The following is a 25236-nucleotide window of genomic DNA, read 5'->3' as shown; positions in this document are numbered from 1 at the left end:
GTGCATTAAGCTTTATTTTAGCTAGATATTGATGAAATCCTTTAGGTGTTGCTCATCTGTTCTCCAATACCATAGGGAATCATTAGTGAAACCTTTAGCTCTATGATGGGTTTAGGAAACTTTTCAGACATTCTGTATTAGCCAGCTATGTTTTGATGACCACTGTGCTCGCATCCTAATATTTACCCAATTTTACCCAACACACCCGCTTCCCCCCCAAAATTTCAAAGTTTCCTTTGGTATGTGAAAGAAATTATCTTTGCAACTACATATGTTGTTTCCAGGGGTTTCCTGCTCATATTTAATTGGCAGCAATGAAACTGAATAAACCTGAAATGTTGAGTTTAGACAGCATAGGAAATGTTACCACAATGCCAAATTAGGCTAAAGTGTGTTCAATAATTTGGCTCTGTATAGCCATTGTTATCTGCTATGTGATGATTAGGGGTGAATGCTAGTGAATGCTAGTTGTGTGATTAGGGGATTCTATTAGACAGCATACCTGGTCCATAGACTATAAACGGTATGCTATACTGTATTCAATTATTTATTTTATGTGTTCAAATTTCATGTAAGGTATTAGTAAGCCAACGCATGGATGGATCATCAAATAATTATGGTTCTGATTAAACCTCATTATTGGCATAGTTATGCATAGTAGACAACTACGCAAACACACAATGTTCCAATCATTACAGATCTTCCCTCGGTTGATGGGGAGGATCAAAGTGATGTGCGCTTACATTGTCATGTTCTGCTTGCCAAAGATGGCTATTTAATTTGTATTATGCTAAAATCATAATTTTCCAAGCGTTTCCACATTGTCATGTTGGCATTGTACTGAGAGTATTTTTCTAAGTTCTTTCATTTTCTTCTATTTCTAGAAACCTAAGCAATAACAAGATTACTGATATTGAAGAAGGGGCCTTCGAAGGAGCCAATGGAGTGAATGAGCTCATCCTGACCAGCAACCGAATAGAGAATGTTCATCATAAAATGTTTAAAGGCCTGGATGGACTAAAATCTCTGTGCGTATCTTTAAATAAATATATATATATATATATATATATATATATATATATATATCATTTCTGGCTTTCATTAGGGTACTTAATCAGAACCTGCTAAACTATGAGTTTGGATTGTTCATATTTTTTTTAAGGCATGCTTTGAAAAATCCCAATTATTGCAGATAAGAATAATCGTTTAATTGGTATGGATTTCAACACTGTTAATGAGAATCAGGGTGAAGGCCAACATGGGCTAGCTAGATTAGATACTGATCCTTTTAAATCAGTTTAGTCAACCTCATATGCAGAACGACTTAAACACAAAATTAAAATCTCATCTTCCATCAACCATGATCAGTGGTCTAATTTATTACGATTTTTACATTGAACTTGCACCCCCTATCCCAACAGGCAAATGTGACCAATCAGGAGCTATAAGAAGTAGTATTAGTTCAATCATTCACAACTTTAGTTCAAAGTTGTGCAATCATTGTGCATTACAAACTTTAATTTGTAAGAAGCATTAGGTCCATGTTGTTCCACCTAAACTTAAGGAAACCATTGGGTATGTAGCATTTTGAGCAAGAAGCCAGTAGTGGAGGTACAACAGCAGTTTTTGGCCTTTGTACGTACATTTTTTATACAAACCTATGCACTCAATTTGTTTGTGTGAACTTTTTTGGAAATAAAAGTAGAAATTAAGTGTTGTAAAATCTGCCATATGTACTGAACATCCTGTTGTGAAGTCTTTGCATCAAGAGGTGCTAATGCTAGAGCTAATGTAGTTAGGCTGCAGGGTGTGTCTTGAAGATTTATCAGTAACTGCGGTGTAAATGATTGAGTCCAGGCACCTTGGGTATATCTTATGTGTGTCTATTCGGGATCAGTGAAAAATTCTGCTCTACAGCCTAACACTGTGCATATAACAAAGCTGAACCTTTTTTATTTCCTCTTTTGCAGGATGCTGAGAAGTAATCACATTAGCTGTGTGAATAATGACAGTTTTACTGGCCTAAGCTCTGTACGATTACTTTCTCTGTATGACAATCAGATTGTCACAGTTGCCCCTGGAGCATTCGACACATTGCACTCCCTGTCTACACTGTAAGTAATTGCTTTAAGTACAGAATGTTCCTGCCATAGTGTTATCTTCCTCTGAATAGCTATCTTCTTAATACTGGAAATATATGGGAAAACCCGTACGCCTTGCATGGAGGTCTGCTATGCGGGGGGTTTGCTGAGCCTGTAAGCTTTTTATGTAGCAAAAGACCTATAGTTAAACCAGTTTTATAACATTTTGCAAAGTTCACTCTAGAAAGGTTTCACTATCTAGGTATTAGAGGTGTGTGAAGTGCTTAACAAATCCTGTTACTATCAGTAAAAAATGTCAGTTAATTCTGAAATATAAGCATAATATAAAGAGTAAAAAGATGTAGATGGCACAAATGTATTCACAATATATTAATTTATTAAAAAGAGTGTACAACTTGTAAGTTTTCTCTACTTTCACTGGATATTTTATTTATTTTTTCAATATTGTGGATGTGATGTACATCACTTTTATCTGTACCCCTTCAGTGTATTTGAAAACTGTCTTTTATTCTTAAAATGAAAAGATTCAAATTAATTAATTTAATTCTCACACATACCATTAAGGAAAAGGTCATCATTAATATAAAGTTTCTAATCGTGAAGTATATTAAATGTAAAGGAACTGAATGTTAGGCTCAAACACTTTGCACCTTATCCCCTAAAGTGGCCTTATAATAAGTCAAAACAGTTGTGGAATGGGGGAGGGGGAAATATTTATTTATAAAGAGGTTTTGTAAAGAAATAGGAATAAGAGAGAATACAGTAGAAAGAGACAGGAATAGGAGAAAAATCAAGGAACAAATCTGACATACAGTACAGATACATGCTGTTAACATTTTTAGGATGTGAAATACTTCCAAATGAGGACCTACCGGTAGTAAGCAATAATAACCTTCCAAAAGTTCTAACTCTTCCTTAGGGCTCCACTTTTTATTAGAATTGGTGCACTAAATAGTGCTTCAGGCTACAATATACCCCCATTCACAGCACATATTAGGTGACAGGTACACCTAAAGACAGAATGGATTGTCATTATGTTAAATTCTCAGCTATTTCTGTGGGTCACAAGGACCATTAAGACTCCTACTTCTTCATGTATATGAAATGTGACATTATACACCTAGCCGCTAATTTCTGAAAATGAAAGATGGCATGTTTATGAAGGGCAGGACTGTCAGTAGCGAAGGAATGAAGTGCAAAGATGCCAGGGTTACGGGGGATTGCGAGGGAATTCATTTCTATAACTGGCATGTAATCAAGTCTGCTGTCAGTTTGAATTGGAAAACTGCTCCGTGACACTGCAGACGAGATGGAAATCTCAAGGAGACAAATTAATGAAATTGCGCTTGTCAGTTAAAATCCAATACCAAAAAAGTAATCCCCCATTCCTCTATCAGGTGGTTGCTTTGTGTGAGAGGTGTGGTTTAACAGAGAGTCAGGTTGGGTACAAACTGAAATAACCTGTTAAATGAGCTGAATAGGGGATTTGTGACATTAATCTGATGCCACTGCTAGCTTGTGTGAATCACTAAAAGTATATCCAAAAGCCGGGCTCCGCATAACAAAGGTTTGCTGCTAGCTTAGCTCGTTCTATCCCAAAATGTGACATTCCATCTGTCTGCTAGGATTATTTGTATTCAATCTTGTTTTTATGTAACTCTCTACACATTAGATGTAGTACTTCTTAGGTGTGTACTTCTTATCACATTCATGTCAGGGAATTTAGTATACTGAAGCAAATGGGACTGTTCACGGAAAAAATCAATGATCATTTTAATGATCAAATGTTCACATGGTATGAGCTGAAACTGTGTTCATCATTGAATCATGTGCTAGTGAAGGTTAAAAGGTTTTATACATTATTGGGTAAATCAAACAAAAACACGCCTTATTTACTGAGCCTACTCTTTGCTATGTGAACAACCTCCACGCAAGTGAACGTTGGTTTTGTCTGCAGGCACCTTAATTTGAAATAAGCACTGTTTTTTAAAACTTGCATAGTGTCATTGTTCACTAAAATATAGATTGTCATTGTTTATTAAAGAAACCTTCTGGGAAATCCATTTAATTGTAACTGTCACCTGGCCTGGCTGGGAAATTGGCTGAGAAAGAAACGTATTGTAACTGGAAACCCAAGATGCCAAAAGCCGTACTTCCTCAAAGAAATTCCCATACAGGATGTTGCAATTCAGGACTTTACTTGTGATGAGGGTAAGAAGAAATCAACAGTTCATGGACTGTGTTGGATTATATTTGTGTTAATAAAGGTTTAAACATTATATTAAAAATAATAATTACTTTGTGTGCTGAGATTGAGGGTGAGGATAGGGTGCTGGAAATGGTGTTATAATCAGCAACATAATCTTGTGATTTAAAAACAATTCAGTATTCAGCAAACAATTTAGGTAGTATTGTGGAATGATCCACATTTGACACATTGGTAGAATTAGTGTAGTGTTCACCTCTTTGGCTGTTTCAGGAGTACCTGAGGAATGACATTCTATTGCAACACAGGAAATATTCCAGCTCTGCTGATGTCAAAAGGGTCATCTCAGTTTACCTTCATATAAGTTTATTTTAATGTTCTGGCAGAGTAGAGCTGACTTTGTGGGGTTTTCTGAGAAGTTCTGCAGCCTTTTACCAGTCATTTTGTGCTCTTCATCCTCCCTGTTTTACATTAAACTTTCTGTATGTGTATGTGAGGAGGACGTCCAGCTTACAATATTGATCTACAGATTTTGAATGCAGTGAGAATTTGACAAATGTACTTTTAATCCCAGGTGTGCAGGTTCTAAGGCCCTTTGTTAGGTGTTGCAAATTATCAGTGGCATGGTGAACTCAAGAATGGCATGGAGAAAACTGAAAGGGATATCTGGGGGGTAATTTATATGTTGCACTTTATATAATATTCTTATTATGATTTACTCACCATCTTTATTTTATTTTTTTGCAAATTTAAGGTAATGATGACAACACATGTTCGCCACTTGCCCGTTGCCCAGCAGAATGTACTTGCTTAGATACTGTGGTCCGCTGCAGTAACAAGGGACTAAAAGCATTGCCAAAGGGCATTCCTAAGGATGTCACAGAGCTGTAAGTAATATTAAATCTCCCCCTATTTTAGCTGCCATTTTTAACATTCTTTGCTCTATTTTAAAGAATGATACTGTTTTTAATACAAGGAAGTGGTAATCTTCTTACAAAGAAAGAACAGCTATTAGTCAAGTGAGGAAGAGCTTCTATTGGAAAAATTTGCAGAGAGTTCTACTTTAGTTCTTTAATTGCTTTTTATACTGGTATGAGATTCAGACCATGGATTACTGAATTTGTATGACAGTGTGGGTGGCTACCATATAAAATTTCAAATGAGGTCTATTTTATACAAAAAAAATAAATTGTAACTCTCCTGTGTGGTGATATATGTATTTGTATTGTATGCAAGGGGATAAAGTCATCTTTACATGGAGAGATTACACAAGCTCCTATCAAAGACTGTTCTGGGTCAGAATGGCTAGTACCCCAGTGCTACCAGACAAAAGTGTCTACCCCATAGCTATCCTTCTGCTGTTATGTGACATGGTCATTTTTCATGGGTTTACACTATAGTAGAGACCATCCATAAGCCTTTATCTAAACTCTAACAAAATAGCAGGCAACAAATTTGTTCTACAGATAATGCATTATGCATGCTGCTGACTCAGAAAATACATTTACAAGCTTTAGTACTTTTGCATTTTCATTGCAGTCCTACCATCATTTATCTTGCAGCCTCTGGGATTGCAGAAAATTTACTTTGATGTGAAACCTTTTAATGCTTTTGCACAGTGATGGATTTTGTTCCATATTTGTGTTATAGGTACCTGGATGGAAATCAGTTTAACCTTGTCCCGAAGGAGCTGTCCAATTACAGGCACTTGACACTTATGTGAGTAAAAGAAGCTATCGTTTCCTGCAGTGTTAAAGCACTGGGATTTTATCTACATTTCAAAAATGACTTGTTGATTATAAAGGATTGTTTTGTGAAGGGATGTTTTCATCAAAAAAATCACTAAATATATTTCCAATGATAATAAATCATGCAATGAGTGCGCCACATTGGTGGTCACCATTTTGTAAAAAACAAAACGGATTGTAGACTTGACTGGTTTGGCCAAAAAAGGCACCAAAAAGGTGCTACCTGTCAACTCTTGTGCAAGGATGTGCTGCTGTCTCTTGCATAACTTACCTTTTTAATTGGTAGGGGCAAAGCATTGTCCCAATCACATAGATTTCCAAGCATTCCACCATAGAGTTTCCAACCTCAGAGGCTCTTGTCATTGGCTCCTAGCAATATCTTCTAATGATCTGGTCCACATCCAAGGATTACATAAGGGTAAATGTGGACCGTTTATGACCAGTCATAGGCTAGGTTTGCACTGTTGTGTTGCAGTAACATGTTCTGGTAAACCATTCATTTTTAATTGCACCACAAAACATCTTGCCAAAGCATATACATTGTGGAGTACCACAATGTACAATAACCCTCTACCAGATGTAGTGGGGCAAATTTGATGCATTAGGCAGTCCATTTAAATGAATTTGATGCCTGGATATATCATGTGAGCCTTTAACCTCAGATAAGCTTGTTGAGAATGAAACCTACAGTTGTCAAAGCTAAATTGTTATTTGAGTAGCAGGTTTAGTATGTTCCACATCAGTGCAAATAAAATAAAATGTACAAATTGCATTTATTGTGTTTTTCAAGACCACTCTGGTAGTTTAGAGTTGATTTCAGCAACTCAGTTGCAGTAAAATGGGGGTGCAAATGTTGTAATTTATTTGTGCCTATGGCTGCATTAGGTATATACATATACAAGAAACCTGGCTCTAACCCTGTGGTCCAGTAGATTTAGTATACTGAGCCTGGATATAAGCTTTGTATCAGTTTTACCAGAGGAAAGTAATTGTGACATTATCTTATCATCTTTCTGACATCATCTTATCCTAATGTTCCTGTCTGACATCCCTCTCTTATCTATGGTGTGATAATCACAGTGTAATGGTTAGTCTGATACACTAAGAGGGCAAAGATGGCACTCCAATGTGATTGAAACTATCAAAGGCTGCATTAGCTGTCCATTTCAAAATACCATTTTAAATCAAATGTGTAGTTTTTTTCATCTATGAAAACTAAGAATAGTACAAGTATTGGAGTGATAAAGCTATATAAAAGAAATAGGATGCATTTAATGTCCTACATTACTGTATTACAGCTGCACACTTTTTTAGTTTTTTCTGCTAACCTTACACTGAACTGTATGTGACGGTGGAGATAGATATGTTGTAATGTAACAGGCTATATGTTTTATTTTCAGTGACCTGAGCAATAATAGAATAAGCACTTTGTCCAATCAGAGCTTCAGCAATATGACACAGCTCCTCACCTTGTAAGTATGACAACAACACCATTTTTTAGAGATGTATAATGTGACTTGCTGACTGCTTACCTGTACTCCAAGTTGTGCTTTGTTGGATTTTAAGGTTATACTGCTATTTACTGAAAAAGAACACAAAATGTAAGAGTAGGAGATTTTGTTAATTTGCTAAAAGTATGATAAATTGTAGCTGTTTTTTTTTTTCAACATCATAGTTATTCATTATGTATATATTTTATATTCATGATCGATTTTTGTTGTACAGGATTCTAAGTTACAATCGTTTAAGATGCATTCCTCTACGGGCCTTCAGTGGACTTAATTCCCTACGACTCTTGTAAGTAACATCCTGCCTATCAATTCATATTAGGAAAATAGCGGTGGAGCTGTCAAAGGCCTGTCTGTAATCTAGTCATGTGACATGTAACCAGAAATAATTTTTACAGGATGTAAAATACATATATTCGTGGCATTTTAGCTTATGTGTAGTTGCTGATTTCCCATGACAGCCTATTAGTCCATTAAAATAACCACATTGTTATTTTAAATTAATGGAGGTCAGAGAAAGTGGACATCTGCCAGACTCATATGGTAACATCGCTATCTTTCTTTTGTCCTAATTGACATGATGAGGCCTAATGTTTATTAGATTTGTACTGCACCTTTCTTATTGGAAATTGAATAAAGTATGCATTGTTGTTGTATACCAGAGATGGGGTTTTGTTTGTAAGTAAAATTAGATAAAAAAACCTAAACTGAATCATCTTTGTGATCTCATTGGACTAATTGAAGATAAGCACGCACAAGCGCCTGGATCAGGCAGTACATACTCTGTAATACAACAGCCCTTTCGTGTAATGACAAATTAGCCATGCGAGCCTTGTTATTTTCCTAACTACAGTTTAATAAACAAATCCAATACACATATGTATACAATAGTTAGGCAGTGGATACATTATTTATTTATTGTTATACTAATAATAACTTTCTTGTGTTACAGATCCCTCCATGGCAATGACATCTCCTCTGTACCCCAGGGAGCATTCAATGACCTCTCCTCCCTCTCACACCTGTAAGTTTGTTTTTGTAATGTGGAGAAAACAAACAATACACATTACACTATTTCAATGAAAACCATGCCAATAAAAGAAATGGATTTATATTGGGGTTAGATGACCCTTCTGCTGTATGGATTAGTCCTGGAAATGCCAGATTGGTTAAATGCATCCAGGGTGGTCTGATCTTCCTCATAAAGCAATGAAAAACAAACTCTTCCTAGGTTCTACAAAATTCTGCTAACATTTGGTAGACTGTTAGGACTAAAGCATATGCCAAAGTTCTCACATTATTCATTATTGTTGCACATTTAGCAGGATTTGTAGTAGTGTTTTTTTAACTAACTGATTCTCTTTAAATTATGTAGAAAAGTACATTTTTCAACTCTTTGGTGAGAAACGTATGTGTGTGCCCATACACAATGCTTATCATACCGTTACTACTTGTCATCTGAAATGTTAAAGTTTTGATCTTCTACCACTGATCTCAGTCAAAGTTAATTCAGGGGGAATGGTGTTTTTCTTTTCTAAGTTCATGTAAAAGGATTTCTTGTTTTTGTAATAGAAAGTGTCATTATTTACCTGTAAAGCTTTATAGAGATTGGAGTTGACAGTAAAAATATCCAGTCATATTTTCCACACCAAGCAATGAAATATAACCTATTTCTGTCCACACTCATATTCTATCTTATCAAGACTGACTGTCCCGTCTTCATTCTGTTGCAGGGCCATTGGAGCAAACCCTCTGCATTGTGACTGTAACTTGCAGTGGTTGTCTGAATGGGTCAAGTCTGAATATAAAGAGCCTGGTATTGCTAGGTGTGCTGGACCTGGAGACTTGGCAGATAAACTGCTTCTTACTACCCCATCAAAGAAGTTCACGTGTCATGGTAATAACTCACTCTTTTCTATTATTACTTGCGCTGTTTTCAAGAAATCTACCCTGCATATTTCACAATAGTTTTTTCAAGTCAAATAAAAGTTGACAGCTGAAACTTGAAGTGGTTTCCTTGTAAAAAGATTGAAAATAATATTTTAGCCACAGAGTGAAATTCTGCGATTTGCAGAACAGAGAGGTAACTTTCTGTACATATTATTTGAATACTGTCAAACTCCATGGTGACTTGTCTACAGCTAAATCAGTTTAGCCAACAGTCCTGAATATTCCATGGCTAGAGTAATTGATTTGGACTGGGTTATACTTTGGGGTAGGTTCTAGTGGGTCTCGTTATTTATTTTAGGATTGCTGGGAAGTATGTTAATTGAAAAAAATAAAAAAGGGTAATAAAGAGGTGGCAGCAAATGACCACTTTGGGACAGGTATGTGTTCCTCTAGTTTAGATTGACAATGTAAAAAGTAAGATTAAGTAAGTTTAGATTAAAAAATGTAAAAAGGATATCAAACAAAAACTGCCTTTACATAAATTGCAATTCCTTTTATTCATTCCATTAGCCACACAACTGTAGGTGAATTATGCATTCACCTTCTTATCGCTTGTTAGTCTGTTTGAAGATTTTTTTTATTTTGTGACATTTATTAATCTTTCAATTTTTTACTTTTGGCCTTTTGATAACCATCATTTAGAAATTCCAGGGCCTTGTGGTTTTCTGGTACCAGGTAAGGGTTGTGACCCCACAGCAGTAAGACAACCACCTTCACCTTCTGGATTTACCCAAGATGTCTTCCCAAATTCAAACACGCATGTCATGTTCCTCCCCCTGTCTCTGTCCTGTATTAAAACTTACAGAAAGCAATTCCTTCATTTACCTTGGTACAGTGCTGAGCTAGATGTTATTGTGGTTTAAGATTATTTTGTATATAAATTTAAAAAAATATTAGTTTCTCCACACAAGTTCAAACACCAGAAAAAGGTCCTTATCTTTGAATTATTATCGATAAGTATATATTATTATCAATAAACAGTATTTATACAGAACTTATGTGTTATGCAGCGCTGTACATAAAATAGGGGTTGAAATGACAGACAGATACAGACAGTGACATAGGAGGACGAGAGGAATTTGCCCAGAAGAGCTTACAATCTAAGATAATGGTGACCAATATTTTCATCATATTGTTATATAGACTGGGCAAACCTAGTGTAACAGGTTGAAAATTAAGTGAGATGATAGAATTGGTTCTCTCTAAATGGCACACATTTATATTTGACTGAAGTTATCCTACATTTGAGGCATGATGTAGAGGTGTATAATTCAATGCATTAGGTGTAGATTTTCAGTAACTTGTTTGCACCTTTATACCTATTGTTTAAATGGATAGAAATGTGTTAAACCTAGATTATAACTCCAACATTACATCTTCACTTTTTTAGGACCTGTGGATGTCAACATACTTGCCAAATGTAACCCTTGTTTATCAAACCCCTGCAAAAACGATGGCACTTGCAACAATGACCCAGTTGACTTCTACCGGTGTACATGTCCCTATGGCTTTAAGGTACTGTAAACAGATACAGAGAGCGCTGTGTTGACAGGATCATACGCACTGTCAAATGAATTATATACTTTACTATTATGTTTTCAGGGTCAAGACTGTGATGTACCTATCCATTCTTGTATCAGCAACCCCTGTAAACATGGAGGAACATGCCACTTGAAGGAAGGAGATAAAGATGGATACTGGTAGGTTTCTAGTCCATACATTGTTGGTCTTCTATAACATCTACAACAGTGTTTCAGAAATTAAATTTGTGTTTTGATATTTTCTGTGTTATACCAAACTCTGTATTTAAAATGCATGGAATCTTTTGCTCTTGACACTGTTCCAAGGCTCAGTTTTACAGATAGTATTTAAATATTTTTTTATTGGATTTTCCATTAGACGTACGAGGAACTAGAACTTCCCTTTGCCAAAAGAAAAGCAGCTCATAATAAAAATCTTTAAATGTCCAAAAAGCTTAAATAGATTTTTTTGTTGATGTTACTTGTAATTAGAGGCAGGGTTGACATAAACATGCTTACTTAATGGAAAGATTATGTAAAATAAATGTAAAAGCCTAGATCATATTGTAATATTCACTGCTATTACATCTACTAATGGAGCTTCTTCATAGTGACAAGCCATAGAAGTTTACTTCAAGGACAAACTGGGCTCAGCAGTCATATTCAGTCTGAATTATTGGAGGTTTTAAATACTTTAGCATTATGGTGCCAATGCAAAAGCACTGTGACGTTCTCACCATTGTAAACACAGAACAGCTAGGACTTACAAACACCAAACTCTGGACATGGTGGAGATGCTTGTTTCGGCCCTCTTGAGACCAATTATTTTTGTTCATAGTATTTTTATAATTATTATACTGTGGACCTAATTTACCAAGATCTACATTTTATTTCACATTCATATATACATTTGGCAATGATTAAGAAAAGAGACTTTGTCAGTTCATCATACCAACTTCCTCTAAAATGGTATGGGTAATAAGCTTGACGAGATGACACTTCTGAACATGTGTTGGGTTTTTGTTCCAAAGTATTCATTTCTCATGGCTTCCACATGCAGCTAACAAATGTGACAGGTTGGAAATTGCAGATGTGAGCTGTTAAAGTTGATTCATTCATATGACATTTTTTACTCTGCATGACCTCTTCCCCCAGCTTGCTTAAAGTTGCAGTAGTGGAAAATTGTATCACAAGAGAATATTCACTTTTAATCACCACTTTTTGATGTGTTCCAGTCACCACTGAACCTTACTGTCTGCCATAATTTTTAACCTCCACCTGCTTGGTTTAAGGTGTTCCTGTGCAGATGGCTTTGAAGGTGATAACTGTGAGGTGAATATTGATGACTGTGAAGATAATGACTGTGAGAATAATTCTACCTGTGTGGATGGAATCAACAACTATACTTGTCTCTGCCCTCCTGAATACACAGGTGAGTCTCTTGAAGCCTTAGGTTTATGATGAAGGCATCCCTGTACCGTGATAGATGTTCATGTAAAGGCTGCAAACACACTATACACTGAAACTGTGAATCATATCAAAGCATGAGAATTGCTAGCTGAGTTAATGGAGAACAGGAATTATTTATTCACAAGGAACTAGTTTGGTCACTGGGAAGTCTAAGCCAGTGGGCCTTAATATTTAAAATTCTCCAAGATGGGGGAAGATTGACTATCTTGAGAGAACCTGGGTGATAGAACAAACCTGGTAAGAATGTATTTGCTATTGGATTTCATTTGCTATTTGTTGGCAAATGTTTTCAATCCTAGGCCAGAGTCATTCCAAGTTTGCTAAAGTCTATCTTCCCTAGTCCTGGGGACCTTTATTAAATCAGGCCCAATGTAAGGAATTTTTATGAAAACAGTATGACCTTTGGTCAACTAGTTGCTGTTTAAAGCTTACCGTATGAGCGGTTGTGTGTACATAGGTACTCAGGTCCACAAGTGTTTAATAATTATGTTGTAAATATTACCCTATTCATCTTTAAATTTTAAACTCAATGCGTTTATCCATGAATTGCAATCAGACAATTACTCTATGGCATGCCAGGATTTCTAGCTCCACAAAGCAGAAGCCACATGTTAACTGCCTATATTACATTCATCAGCAATCAGAAGTGATGTCCTCACATTGTCTTCCATTCAAAACTTTCTCCTATCTCTCTTCCATTCTAATAAATAAATGTGCAGTTTCCTGCTACTACTAATCACTATGTTCTGCTAGTAGTAAATGCTTAGCTCTCTGTGCCTGTCGTTGCCTTTGTGCTTTTGTCGTTGTTGCTGGCTTGACATGCTGTGTTGTTTCCAATAAACACATATGTATCTTGTCTCTCCTGTCTTTGTTGCACAAGCTGCTAATCTGAATGAAGTGGAAAAAGGTCAGTCTTCCTTCATCCTGTTCTCCTACTACTTGTGGTATGCTGCTAACAATATAATCAGCAAATAAGTCATGTACAATCAGTCCACCTGTCACCATCGCTCTTCTCTTTGTCTAAAATTTTCCAATATGCTGCCTGTACCTTTTAGGGACAGTTTCACTTCTGTTAATGAAATAGAAATAGACAACCTATGAAACAAAACACAGGTAAGAGAGGAGGGTAAAAAAGAATACGCTATGTAATCCGCTATAGATCTCTGTAGGAAAAAAGGTTGATCTTGTGTATTTAAATTGAGGGGGTGTAGTGGTGGCCTACATGCATTTTGTGGATGTCCTTTAGAGTATCCAAGACAAAGGCTAAAAAATGCGTAATCAAGCAAAGCATTCTTTGGTCATTTCTACCTAATCCCCTTCATATTGTGGATTTACTATTTAATTAAAAATGTATTTTCAAAAGTTTACAGTTGATTAAAACTTTCTACTACCAAGTACTAAAATACTAGTTTAATTTGAAATGATGGGGTAGTCACTTCTGGTTCTGTTAGGTTCAAATATTTCCAAAGATTTATCTAGATTTATGAGGGATGTGCTTATACATACATGTATTTTAAAACATTCTATGGCTCCTACAACACACATAGAGAATTTGGTATCAATTTGACTTCACCTATGATCAGAAAAAAACATGGTTTCCATTAGATGTTTCTGACATCAGCTGACTACCATTGCTCCTATTGGTTAACTTCCTGCTAGTTTGGAGAGTACTTAGAAGATATGCAAAATGCCATCCGAAATTATGCCAGCACTGAATACAGAAACATCAATGCCCACCACCGGCTTATCTTCTGATATGATGATTCCATTGGGGAACTCCACATGGTCTCCAGGCTTTTATTGGTGCAAGCCATAGGGTTTGCTGGACCATGTAAATAAGCAGCCAGGTACAGATTATCTTCATGAAGGTTGTCAGGTGCAGGAACAAGTGAAATAACAGCCTTTGCTTGATTGTAAATGTTTAACTATTGTATGTTGTTACCAAGCTGCAATGTTCATACTTTCACAATACTATCGGCAATCAAACTGCTTGCTGTCGAACTGTGTTCATAAATTTATTATAATAAAATATGTACATAAAAAAACTTTACAAAAGTGCAGTAGGAGCTGAATTTTGTAGCAGCAGGGCATGGATGATAATTTCATATCTATGTATGCCGGTATATTTCTAATTGTGGGATGTAACTGAAGCACTGGAGAATGCAGATGCATTTACTTGTTGAATCTGAAACCAAGACCCCAATGCTTTAAAGCATTCATGCTAATCACTAAGCCACCCTGTTGCCATGGTGCCACCCATATGTATATTATAATTTTGTTTTATGTTCTTTAACAGTTTACACTTTCTTACAATTACAACTTGTGAAGGGTTCCTAAGTGTCAAGTCATTCAGTAAGAACATACAGTACATTGCTGTATAGGGCTTTTATATCAGACAGTCAGATTTCTCATAGCTACCTATTCCTGTGGGGGAAAACACATGGGTCTAAATTCTTTTTACAAATTGTATTCCTCTAAATCTTTCATGCGTGAAACTACTGTAGCGACATTAAGCACAAGAGCAAAGTAATTACAGTATGTAAGAAGTCTGTCAGTGCCGGCTGCTTTGCAGGTGAGCGGAGCTCGGAGCAGATGTAATATATATATTTATGTTACTAGTCGTCTCAAGTAACATAAAAGTGCCCCTCAAGGTAGAATTAATGCAAGTTGAGTCATCAATTGCAAAGTCCCATAATCCGGAGGCAGTTCTCCAACACTGCACGCTGTTGCACTAAGTTGATTATTCCACTACATAAAAAGATAAGTTTTGTGTTTCAATACATTGTGGCAGGGCATAACTGCAGCAGGTGTTCCTTCAATACTGAAAATCGACTTGCATAAAGCTGTCAGTTTAGTGCATTGCTAGAAACCCCAGGCAAGCTTAGCCAAGGGATGCTTACTTCCGAGTCAAAAGAAAAACAACTGCCGGAGGACGCAATGGATACATGGGCTGTATCAAAACTAGACTCAAAAAAGTTCATTGTTAATATGAAACAATAAGAAATGTTGCAGATATTCTTAAATGTCTCCACCTTGATGTAAATTACTCAGGGATAACATCCAAAGTTTACATAATATTTTAAATTATGTATAAAACAATGCATGCATGAAGACTTATTAAAGGGGGCCTCATTTTAAAGTTGGTTTAAATATATGTAAATATATATATATATATATACATATATATATATATATATACATACACATATAGGATTGATGTTTGTATACAAAGGCCTGGGGGCTCTAAGTCTTTGAGTTTATTGTCCTTTCCCGATTTTACTGGTAGTCATCATCAGTCAGTACAAAGATGGGGGGAGGCTTGTACATACACAAAATTCATAAAAATAACTGCTTAGGATCATCAAATTATGCACCATGTTACTGACGGAAATCAAATTTTCTAGCATATGCAGGAATATGAATGGGTCATTTTCTATGAGAGACCCATCACATAATGTTATTATCAGAGAAAGTGATAAATAATCTTATTGGGAATTGCTATGATAGAAGACAGAGGTGATTCAGCTCCTTCTATAATGTTCTGTGCTGTTTGGTGTGTGAGATCATGAAGAAACTCTAGGCACATAGGTTCTCATTTAACAGCCATTTTGCTGCATAGATACAAATCTGAACCAATATTAAAAGATAACAGATGCAGGATAGGAATCTTATTGTTCAGGATGGGAGAAGGCAGACACACATTTACACAATTTTATTAACTAAGGATTCCTTTTTTAAACCTTGTATTATCTGCAGAATACTGAAGTCCCACATAATCCCCACTGGACACATTGGGGTTATATTACTAAAGAAATCGGGGCTGTTCACATAGCAAAGTGAATTAATCCCTTGCACAAGGTTTTTCACTTTTCATTATAAGGCTGACTTCAGACATCCAATAATGTGCAAAATTCCTGTTTTTTTCATTTTCCTTGCACACCATTGGGTATCACTGTGGTAAGTGAACAACATAAATTTCTTTAGTAAATCAGTCTCTATGAATATATTGGTGGAACATGCGGCCATAACACAATTAGATATGAGACTAATACTGATCTGCTGTAGTTTATTGAAGATTTAAAGCTACTTTTTAAAATGCAATGTTATCAATGTAAATGTTTTGTGTCATGTTGTATTGCAGGAGAATTATGCGAAGAGAAGCTGGATTTCTGCTCCCAGGAAGTAAACCCATGTCAACATGACTCTAAATGCATCTTGACACAGAAAGGATACAAGTGAGTGTATAGTAGGAGAAATAGATGACAGAAGTGGTTTGTCTGTGGTCTTGGTGGTAGAACTTCACTCATGTAAGGAATGTCTGAAATGAGTTGCCTTGGCTATTTATTGCAGCCAATGATGATCCTCATTTTCTGATAATTACATGAACTATTAACAGGGCACAGGTATGTTCGTTATGGGTTTTGTATGAATGTGAATGACCATTCTAGAGCTGCTGTTGATCCTCTGTTTTGCATTTCTCCATCCTATTGTGTGTAAATTCCCCCACCTACTAGATCGTAAGCTCTTCGTCGGGGCAGGGTCCTCTCCTCCTGTATCACTGTCTGTATTCATCTGTCATTTGTAACCCCTACTTAATGTACAGCACTGCATAAAATGTTGGCGCTAAATAAATCCTGTTTATTAAGAATAATAATAATAATAATTTCTCAAGGTGCAGCAGGATCTACTGAGATGCATTTGCACTGACGGCAAAACAAGCCTAATGTAACCTTTGCAATTAAACACATGCAGAATGCAAAATTCACAATTTGGCAGCAAATGCCTATCTACACAAGCACTATAGAATGTTTGCTATCACCTTCTAAAATACAGTATATATAGTCATATAATTGTAGAAACTCTTCTTGCACTATAGAACCAACAGGAACAGTGACCACACACAGGGTGATTTTTCTTCACGTGTATGACCTTCATGTAATGAGAGCAAAAAAAAAGTGAAATTATCCTGACTGTGGCCAATGTCAACGCAAGTAGAGATTAGCAAAGTTCTTTAATGTTGTATTACTACCTAATTATGTGCAATGACTGTTGCCTTTCCTTCCTTCTCTGATTGTACAGCTATTAGCATTGTACAGCTGCCTAATGACTTGTAACTAGAACCATGCAGTATGATGCACATCAGTATGCAGGACCATAGCAGACTCCTATTAGGTTGTATCGTGTGAATTACTATTATAGAGAACATGGTGTGAATTAATAAGCTTCTTCTGCTATTCATCCACATTCTAGATGTGACTGCACTCCAGGATATGTTGGCGAGCACTGCGAAATTGATTATGATGATTGCCAAGACAACAAGTGCCGGAATGGGGCTCGGTGTACAGATGCAGTAAACGGCTATACCTGTGTGTGTCCAGATGGCTTCAGGTGAGGCTTGGAACTTGTAACGTATTATTTGTGTAAAATAGCCCATCTCTATTTGCCTGTCAGGAAAAACAATGCTTATCAAGTGCAGTCATGTATTTTTTTTTTTAAATTGGGTAGTTTAAAGATGTGAAAATATAAGTTTTATGGAGGAGAAATGCTAACCCAATGTGTGCAAGTTCATTTTAAACTATGCAGCAAGGAAGGACTCTTTTAATGTCTTCTGTCCACACTTCACATTTTTTTTAAATATATAAATTGTGAATAATAGTTGATAACAATATTGCCTATAATAAACCTCATTTGTTTTTTTATCAGTATAATTTTCATTATACATTTCAAAACATAGCTAAGTTTTTGTCTGCCATTGAAACTATGCCACCATTAGGTACCACTAACCAGGAGACATTTAGGATCTTCTTCTATTAATTGGTTGTCACATTTATTCAGTGTGGCAGTGCCAGGATCTTGTACAGCAATGCTTATTCTATCATCATTCTATTATTTTCTGCTGTCAGACCAATAAAAAATTAATATAAATTAGAAGTTGTGTGTTGCTTTTTTTCCTATATAGTAATACAGAGCAAAAAGCGACACAAAGCTTCTAATTAAATACAAATAGACACGAGAATGTACAGTATATGTTTTTGGATTTACTTTTACTAAATGATCATTTTTTTATTTTCCAGTGGATTGTTTTGTGAGTACCCGCCGCCCATGGTTTTACCGCGCACAAGTCCCTGTGATAATTTTGAGTGTCTAAATGGTGCACAGTGCATCGTGAAGGGCACTGACCCCTCATGTCAGTGTGTGTCGGGATATCAAGGAAGCAAGTGTGAAAAACTTACAAGTATTAACTTTGTAAACAAAGAGTCTTACCTTCAAATGTCACCTATGAGGATCCGCACACAGACCAACATCTCACTGCAGGTATGATGGTTGTTGTTTTTAGGATTGTATACAGACCAACAGATGTTAACAGATGTGTTTTAACCTGTGGATGGGATATGTTTCTGGGCTTAGTTTACAAAAGGGGTAGTGCATGTTTATTCTCAAAGTGAATTTTAGCTTGGTGAATAAGGTGAAGCTTTGAGTTCAATCATCTAAGCAAAAATCCTGTTTTTTTTCTTGTAACAGTGGACAATAGTGTTTCACAGAGCACACTGTAAGGGCATGCATTTGTTAATTCTTCCCCCTACAATTTATTACTGCTGATGGCAAAGGTAATGTGATACTGGCACAGTAATATTTGCTTGAAGAGATCTGTGCAAACATGCATCATTTGTTGTAATATGGGCTCTGCATAATCTGCAGAAATGTCTTTTGTATTTTGCATATACAACCTGTTTTAGGTCACATGAGTGATCTGTGCTTCTTTGGTTTTCCAATCATTAAAGTAACAACACCTTCCCTATCTCTCCCCTCATACCTCCCCCCTTTAGCCCTTTTCTTTCTTTACACCCATCTCGCTCTCTCTTTCTCTAGCTTTCTTTCTCCATCTTCTATCTTCTCTCATTCAAACTTTCTTTTTTTATCCCCTTTCTTTTCTTTCCCTCCTAATTCAAAGTTTATCTTTCTCCTCTTTCTCTTCTGTATCTTTTGTCTATCATTTATCTCCCTTCTCTCTTTCACCCTCCTCAATCTCTTTCCTCTCTCTCTTCTCTATCATACCTTCTATGTATCCAATAATTAGTTGCAAATGTCAAGCTGTACCCTACACCAGAGTAAAAAGAAAAAGTCTGTAGAGCCTGTTTTTAATACACAGATCATGCCCGTGTGTGAACCTTTCCCGTTATCAGATCTCTGTATCATTCTATCACTTTTGCAATAAAACCCTTATTTAGATATTCATCTTTGCTGCACATAAAGGGAACTTTTAATAAGTAAAACGCATTGAAATTCCTTGTGAAACGGGATCCTTTGTTGCAGCTCCAGAAATCTGTTTTTTTATTAACATCATGCAGATGTTGATCTATGTCAGCGCAGGAGAAAATACATGTCATGCTACTCCATAAAACACATGTATGTGTTTATATTAATGTATGGATGTTATGGATAAAGTAAAAATTGGATTATTTTGACTTTACGTGGATAATGTTGACATTATCCAGGCATATTTAGGTAAAGTCACATGAAGTGTGTGGAATTTAAAGCTATTTTTACAGTAAGCACTGTGTATGGTTAAATAGGAGGCTGACTTTGGAGTTGTTAAATTGGATATCTGGGACAAATTCTACAAATGCTCATAATACACTATATGGCTAAAGGTTTTTGATTGTCTGACCATCATATCTGTAGGGGATTGTTGTACATCCCATTGCAAATCAATGAATATATAATATGGGATCTTCCCCTCCCTATGCTTTTTTAAGTAAGGCTTTACAAGATTTTAAAGCATATTTGTGGGAATTTGTGCCCATTAAGCCAAATTTGTGACGTCAGGTATTGATTTGGATGAAAATATCTGCACTGTAAGCAGGATTTCTGTTCTTTCCAGAGTTGTTTAGTAAGGTTAAAGTCGGGCCTTTGGGCAAACCACTTAGGTTTTTCCACACCAGACCCATGTCTTTTTGGAGCTGGATTAATACACAGGGGGACAGTATGGTGGTGAGGTGGTCATCTTCCTTGATCTAGGGACCCCTGATGAGTTAGAAACTGTCCACATCTTTATTTGGCATGCTGTGAAAACCTCAAGAAAAGACTAGCAGAAGACCCAGGTGTTCTGGCAGTATAGAACTCCCACATTATTTTTTTTGTTTTGTGGGTTTTGAAATGAGAAAGGTATTAAAGAAAAACATTTTATTTTCTCCAGGTAGCTACAGATGAAGACAGCGGCATCTTGCTCTACAAGGGGGACAAGGACCATGTGGCAGTGGAGCTGTACAGAGGCAGAGTACGTGTTAGCTATGACACTGGAAATTACCCAGCATCTGCTATTTACAGGTGAGTCACAATTGCACATTACTTTAATCCCAATGTTTTGCACCTTAACAAATTGTTTTCAATATGTTTAGTAACCAGCACTGCACACCAGTTATCTTCTCATGCTCCACCTATTTCTCCCAGGAGTTATTTTAAAGTGACCATGTCAGTCTGAGATAAGATTTCACTGGCACTTAGCATAGTCAGTCACTTCTTGGTATAATCACTTGCATGTGGCCCAAAATGTTTCTAATTCTTAATTAGTGGTAAGAAGTGACTTCTCACAGAGATAAATCATTGTGTTTGGACAGTAATGGAGCATAAACATACTGCTGAGTTATCATGTCTCTGTTCACTATGCTCCCTCCTTCTGACAGTATGTGAACTCCACTAGAGTGTCATTGGCTTTTAATTCTGGCTTCTCCTTTCCCATTCTGAATAAAGCCAAGCACATTTAGGAGAAAATAAATAGCTGCGCTACGTGCAGTTCAGGGTAATTCACAGACTGCATAAAGTACAATCATTACATATGTGTTTAACAGACACCTCTATCTACTACCCTGACTCTCTTTGTGCTATATCTGAAATGATAAATGGCGAATTAGATCTTAAACCATATGGAAGATAATTAGCAGTACAATAATTAGTCTGTAGAAGAAATATGCAGTCATTACTGTGTGATGCAGAGTCCGGTAATTAATACTTACTCAGCATGGCTGACGGGAGTCAATCTAGTGTATTATGAGCACAGTACATCACGACTCCTTCTCATTCCTTCTAGGTGTTTCATAAGCAGGCTAACCTGTGTTTGGCCATCATACAAAACAAATACTGCCAAATAAAGCCTAGTGTGACATGCCTCTCGCTGGAAACAGTGTGATTACTGTGCACATCTGGCGCTGGCATGTCTGCAAGAGGTGGCAGCACTCGCTCGCTTTCCTTTACCTACATTTTTCACAAATCTGTTTAATCACAATCCCAATCATAAACCTCATTATGCAACACACAATGATATTGTAGATGATTTCCACATGTTTACCCATCTGTTGTCAGTTCTTGGTCCATTCTTGTGTTTTTTCTCAAGGTAATGGGTTCCACGTAGGAGCTAAATTCCAGAATGAGAAATATGTCTGATCAGTTCTAAAATCTTCAGCTATGACACTGCCAGTGCACCAGAGTGCAATTAAATTCTTTCTCTGGATGAGTAAATGTAATGGCCACAAAACAAAGATTTTAGAAAAATGAAAAAAATATGCCTTTTATTGTAAACTTTTCCAAAACCAAGTACACGCACAGAGAGTTGAACTTCTGTTCCTGTACGTGGTCTGCTCTACTCTACTCCTCAAAATAATAAAGCTGAATAGATGGGATGAAAAAAAAGTCAATACGTATGAATGCATTATAATTTTTTCTATACTTCTTCATGAGGTGAACTATGAACCAACATAGTACACTGGGATGAACACAGGTACAAAGTTTTCAATGGTGTCAGATAATTGGTTAGCAGCATTTTATTTACAAAGAATTGAGGTACATGTGGTAATGATTGGGTGTTTTGAGCCAGCTTTTAGCCAGATATTTAAATATAGTAAAAAGCCTTTCTCAGCCTGTTTAACATGGGGTAATAACTTTCAGGTCATAGGGAACTCCTGCAATAATAACAATATCCACAACTCACAGTACATTAGTGTGATCATTGGTGGGAAGAATGCTTCTTACATCGCTGCCCAGTAAGAAAAATTTCTAATTTCTCAAGGCATATCTGGGGGAACCCCAGGGTTCCACTGAACCCTGGTTGAGAAACACTGAATCAAACTGTAGTGCATTATCACACCATACTGCTAGCGTACATACGTTCAGAGTTGGGTTCCCATGCCTGGAACCTGTATGTACACAACATTTGGCACCCATCTCCTCTGCTAAAATCACCTTTTCTACACAGATCTTGTTCTACTCCTTTTATTGTGGCTTAGAATATTGTAACAGCTTATAAATACATTTATATGAGATGGTTGTATCTCTACTTCTCATGGGATAAAAGCCCCAAACAATTCATAATATACATTTGCATCTACAGTGAAGAATGATCTGTATAAAGTTGCCTGCTTAGCCCCATGCTTGCTTAGGGAACACCAAGCCTTTCCCATATTCATCTAGTTTTAGAACTGGCACATGTGTTGTGACCTCCATCAGACTTTCAGCTTCCTCTTCCTAGGCAGTAATTCTTCCCTAAGGGATACAAGGCTGATGATTAAAAAAGCTTGTCTTCCCTTGATTGGGCATATTGTGTGCATAGTACATCCAGCAACGTACTAATTAATAAATCAGGTGAACACCAAGGAGCAAAAGTCATAAAGCAGCAGTAAGCGAATCTGTTACACAGCATGACACTTTACTGAGCTGCTTTCCAAGAAGCGGTAAATAGACATTCTTAGCAGTCAGCACATACAGCGGCCTCCTGAGTACACAATTTCAAATTAATTTGAAGGACTACCCTATTTTTATACTCATTTCCCCAACTTAGTCATTTGGAATGACCTAGGCATGCTGGAATTATGGTCCCTTAACTACAGAAAGACCTAAAGTAGATGTAAACCCTAACTGACATCTGTTTTGCAGCACTGAGCATCGTAAACATTTACAATTTGCATTCTTTAAAAACAAAAATTGTATTCTTTGCTGCTTCTCGGTGCTACAGGCTTTTTGTAGTTTTTTTTGTCCATCCACTGCAACAGTAACTGCATGGCATTTTCAGCAAGCATTTCTCGGGAAGGGTTTCCTGATGGTCTTCATAATGAATATAAAATCAGTGACTTGTGGTCTTTATTAGAAGTTCATGTAACAGGTTGACAATGCAGAATTAGAAGAAAAGAACAGAGCATTGTCACCCTATACTTGGAAGTGACTGAACAAGGGCCCTAATGGTAGGATCACTGGATATTATTTAATGAAAGCTGCAGATTTTAAAAGATTGCTATTGACCTTAAAAAACATATACATGTTAAAGCTGACATACTTTAGTGATTTGTTTTAAATATTCTAATGCCTAGGGGATATACATTTATATTATTTTTTTTACAACTGTGTATTTAGCTTTTTAGTAGGGTTTGCCCTATAAACCTGATCTGACAGCACAGTACGTGCGTTCAGTGATTTGTGAGGTTGGCTCTATCATGGTGCATTAACTTGTCTTGTTTTCCTTGTTTTCCTTTTGATACAGCGTTGAGACAATAAATGATGGCCACTTTCACACTGTGGAACTTGTAAGCCTGGATCAAACACTGTCACTGATAGTGGATGGAGGAAACCCTAAGACCATCACTAATTTGTCAAAACAATCCTCTCTTGGCTTTGACTCTCCGCTTTATATAGGAGGTAAAAGACATTGCTTTGTCATGTCATTGATAATGGTGCATTTGTTTGTCCCATATCACAATGACTAATGTATGTTGTGACCTCTTAATGACACACCAAACTCCTGGTATAGTGTACTGAGCTCAGAAAGTATCTTATGTTTGTAAGAGCTCTGAGGACTTTTCTGTAGAAGGGATTTTCTGACTTAGTTCCTGCAAGACAGAGAATTTTTGAATTCCAGTCTCACCTGCTACACATGGTTGATGCACATGCATAACTATCACAGGGTTGTATTACATAGCAGCAAGTCGGGCTGACCTATACTCGTCACAGCTACTGCAAACATTTTGCATTTAATTGAAATCCATACAATTCATACAACTCCTATTTTTTACCTGCTTTTAAAGAGAGAAATATGAAAGATTGGGTGCATAGACTCAACTTTATTAAATATGAAAATGTTTTATTAAACACTACTTGAAAGATGAGGCTTTGTCTTCTATACCATATATTTGGCCAAATTCATTTGGGTTGCTAGAAAAGTTGGACATCTAAGTAATGATCTGAGATGGTGAATAACAGTTTTAATTGTTTGCATAGCCATGGTACAGAAAAAACAAAGGATGGCAGTAGAACAAACACTTCTAAAACTAAATCATTCACTGGAATAACCAACATACTCTATTTCTTCTATATTTCTAATATTGATGTGTATAATACATAGTGGTTTCACTGATTATGTGCTGTACACAATGAGCCTGTTTTTTTCTCCAATTTCTCCAAGGCTGGGCCAAGAAGATACACTTTTATCAGTGAAGATGGATGATGCAGCAAACCTGGAATGGATTTGGTCCAGAATTGAAAACATTTGCTAACAAATAGCAAATTACTTTTAAGAATTCCATTCCAGGTTTACTGGATCACCCAACTTCACTAATGAAATTGTGTCCACTCCAGCCTTGGAGAACCTTAATAAATCAGGCCCAATGAGACTATTGGCAATAACTAATGTTTGGGAACCACTGAAGCCACATTTGAGAATATCTTCTTTTTCTTTTCTTTCTGCACAGC

The 25236-nt window shown here is 36.5% G+C and overlaps 1 protein-coding gene across 1 annotated transcript in view; it reads left to right on the top strand.

Moving 5' to 3' along the window:
* SLIT2 (slit guidance ligand 2) overlaps positions 1-25236 on the top strand; it is a 197610-nt gene that overhangs the window by 164778 nt on the left and 7596 nt on the right. The window contains exons 16-32 of the mRNA XM_072406874.1: positions 885-1028; positions 1971-2114; positions 4147-4313; positions 5063-5195; positions 5959-6027; positions 7457-7528; positions 7782-7853; positions 8517-8588; positions 9298-9461; positions 10905-11029; positions 11117-11214; positions 12327-12466; positions 16646-16739; positions 17755-17892; positions 18579-18819; positions 20702-20832; positions 24032-24186. Of these exons, the coding sequence (XP_072262975.1) occupies positions 885-1028; positions 1971-2114; positions 4147-4313; positions 5063-5195; positions 5959-6027; positions 7457-7528; positions 7782-7853; positions 8517-8588; positions 9298-9461; positions 10905-11029; positions 11117-11214; positions 12327-12466; positions 16646-16739; positions 17755-17892; positions 18579-18819; positions 20702-20832; positions 24032-24186 (2159 nt within the window). The remainder of the gene's footprint in view (positions 1-884; positions 1029-1970; positions 2115-4146; positions 4314-5062; positions 5196-5958; positions 6028-7456; positions 7529-7781; positions 7854-8516; positions 8589-9297; positions 9462-10904; positions 11030-11116; positions 11215-12326; positions 12467-16645; positions 16740-17754; positions 17893-18578; positions 18820-20701; positions 20833-24031; positions 24187-25236) is intronic.

This window comes from Pyxicephalus adspersus, chromosome 3 (assembly GCF_032062135.1).
Source record: "Pyxicephalus adspersus chromosome 3, UCB_Pads_2.0, whole genome shotgun sequence".
Classification (NCBI taxonomy): Eukaryota; Metazoa; Chordata; class Amphibia; order Anura; family Pyxicephalidae; genus Pyxicephalus; species Pyxicephalus adspersus.
The sequence above is the reverse complement of the archived record's forward strand: the minus strand, read 5'-3'. Positions and strand labels throughout refer to the sequence as shown.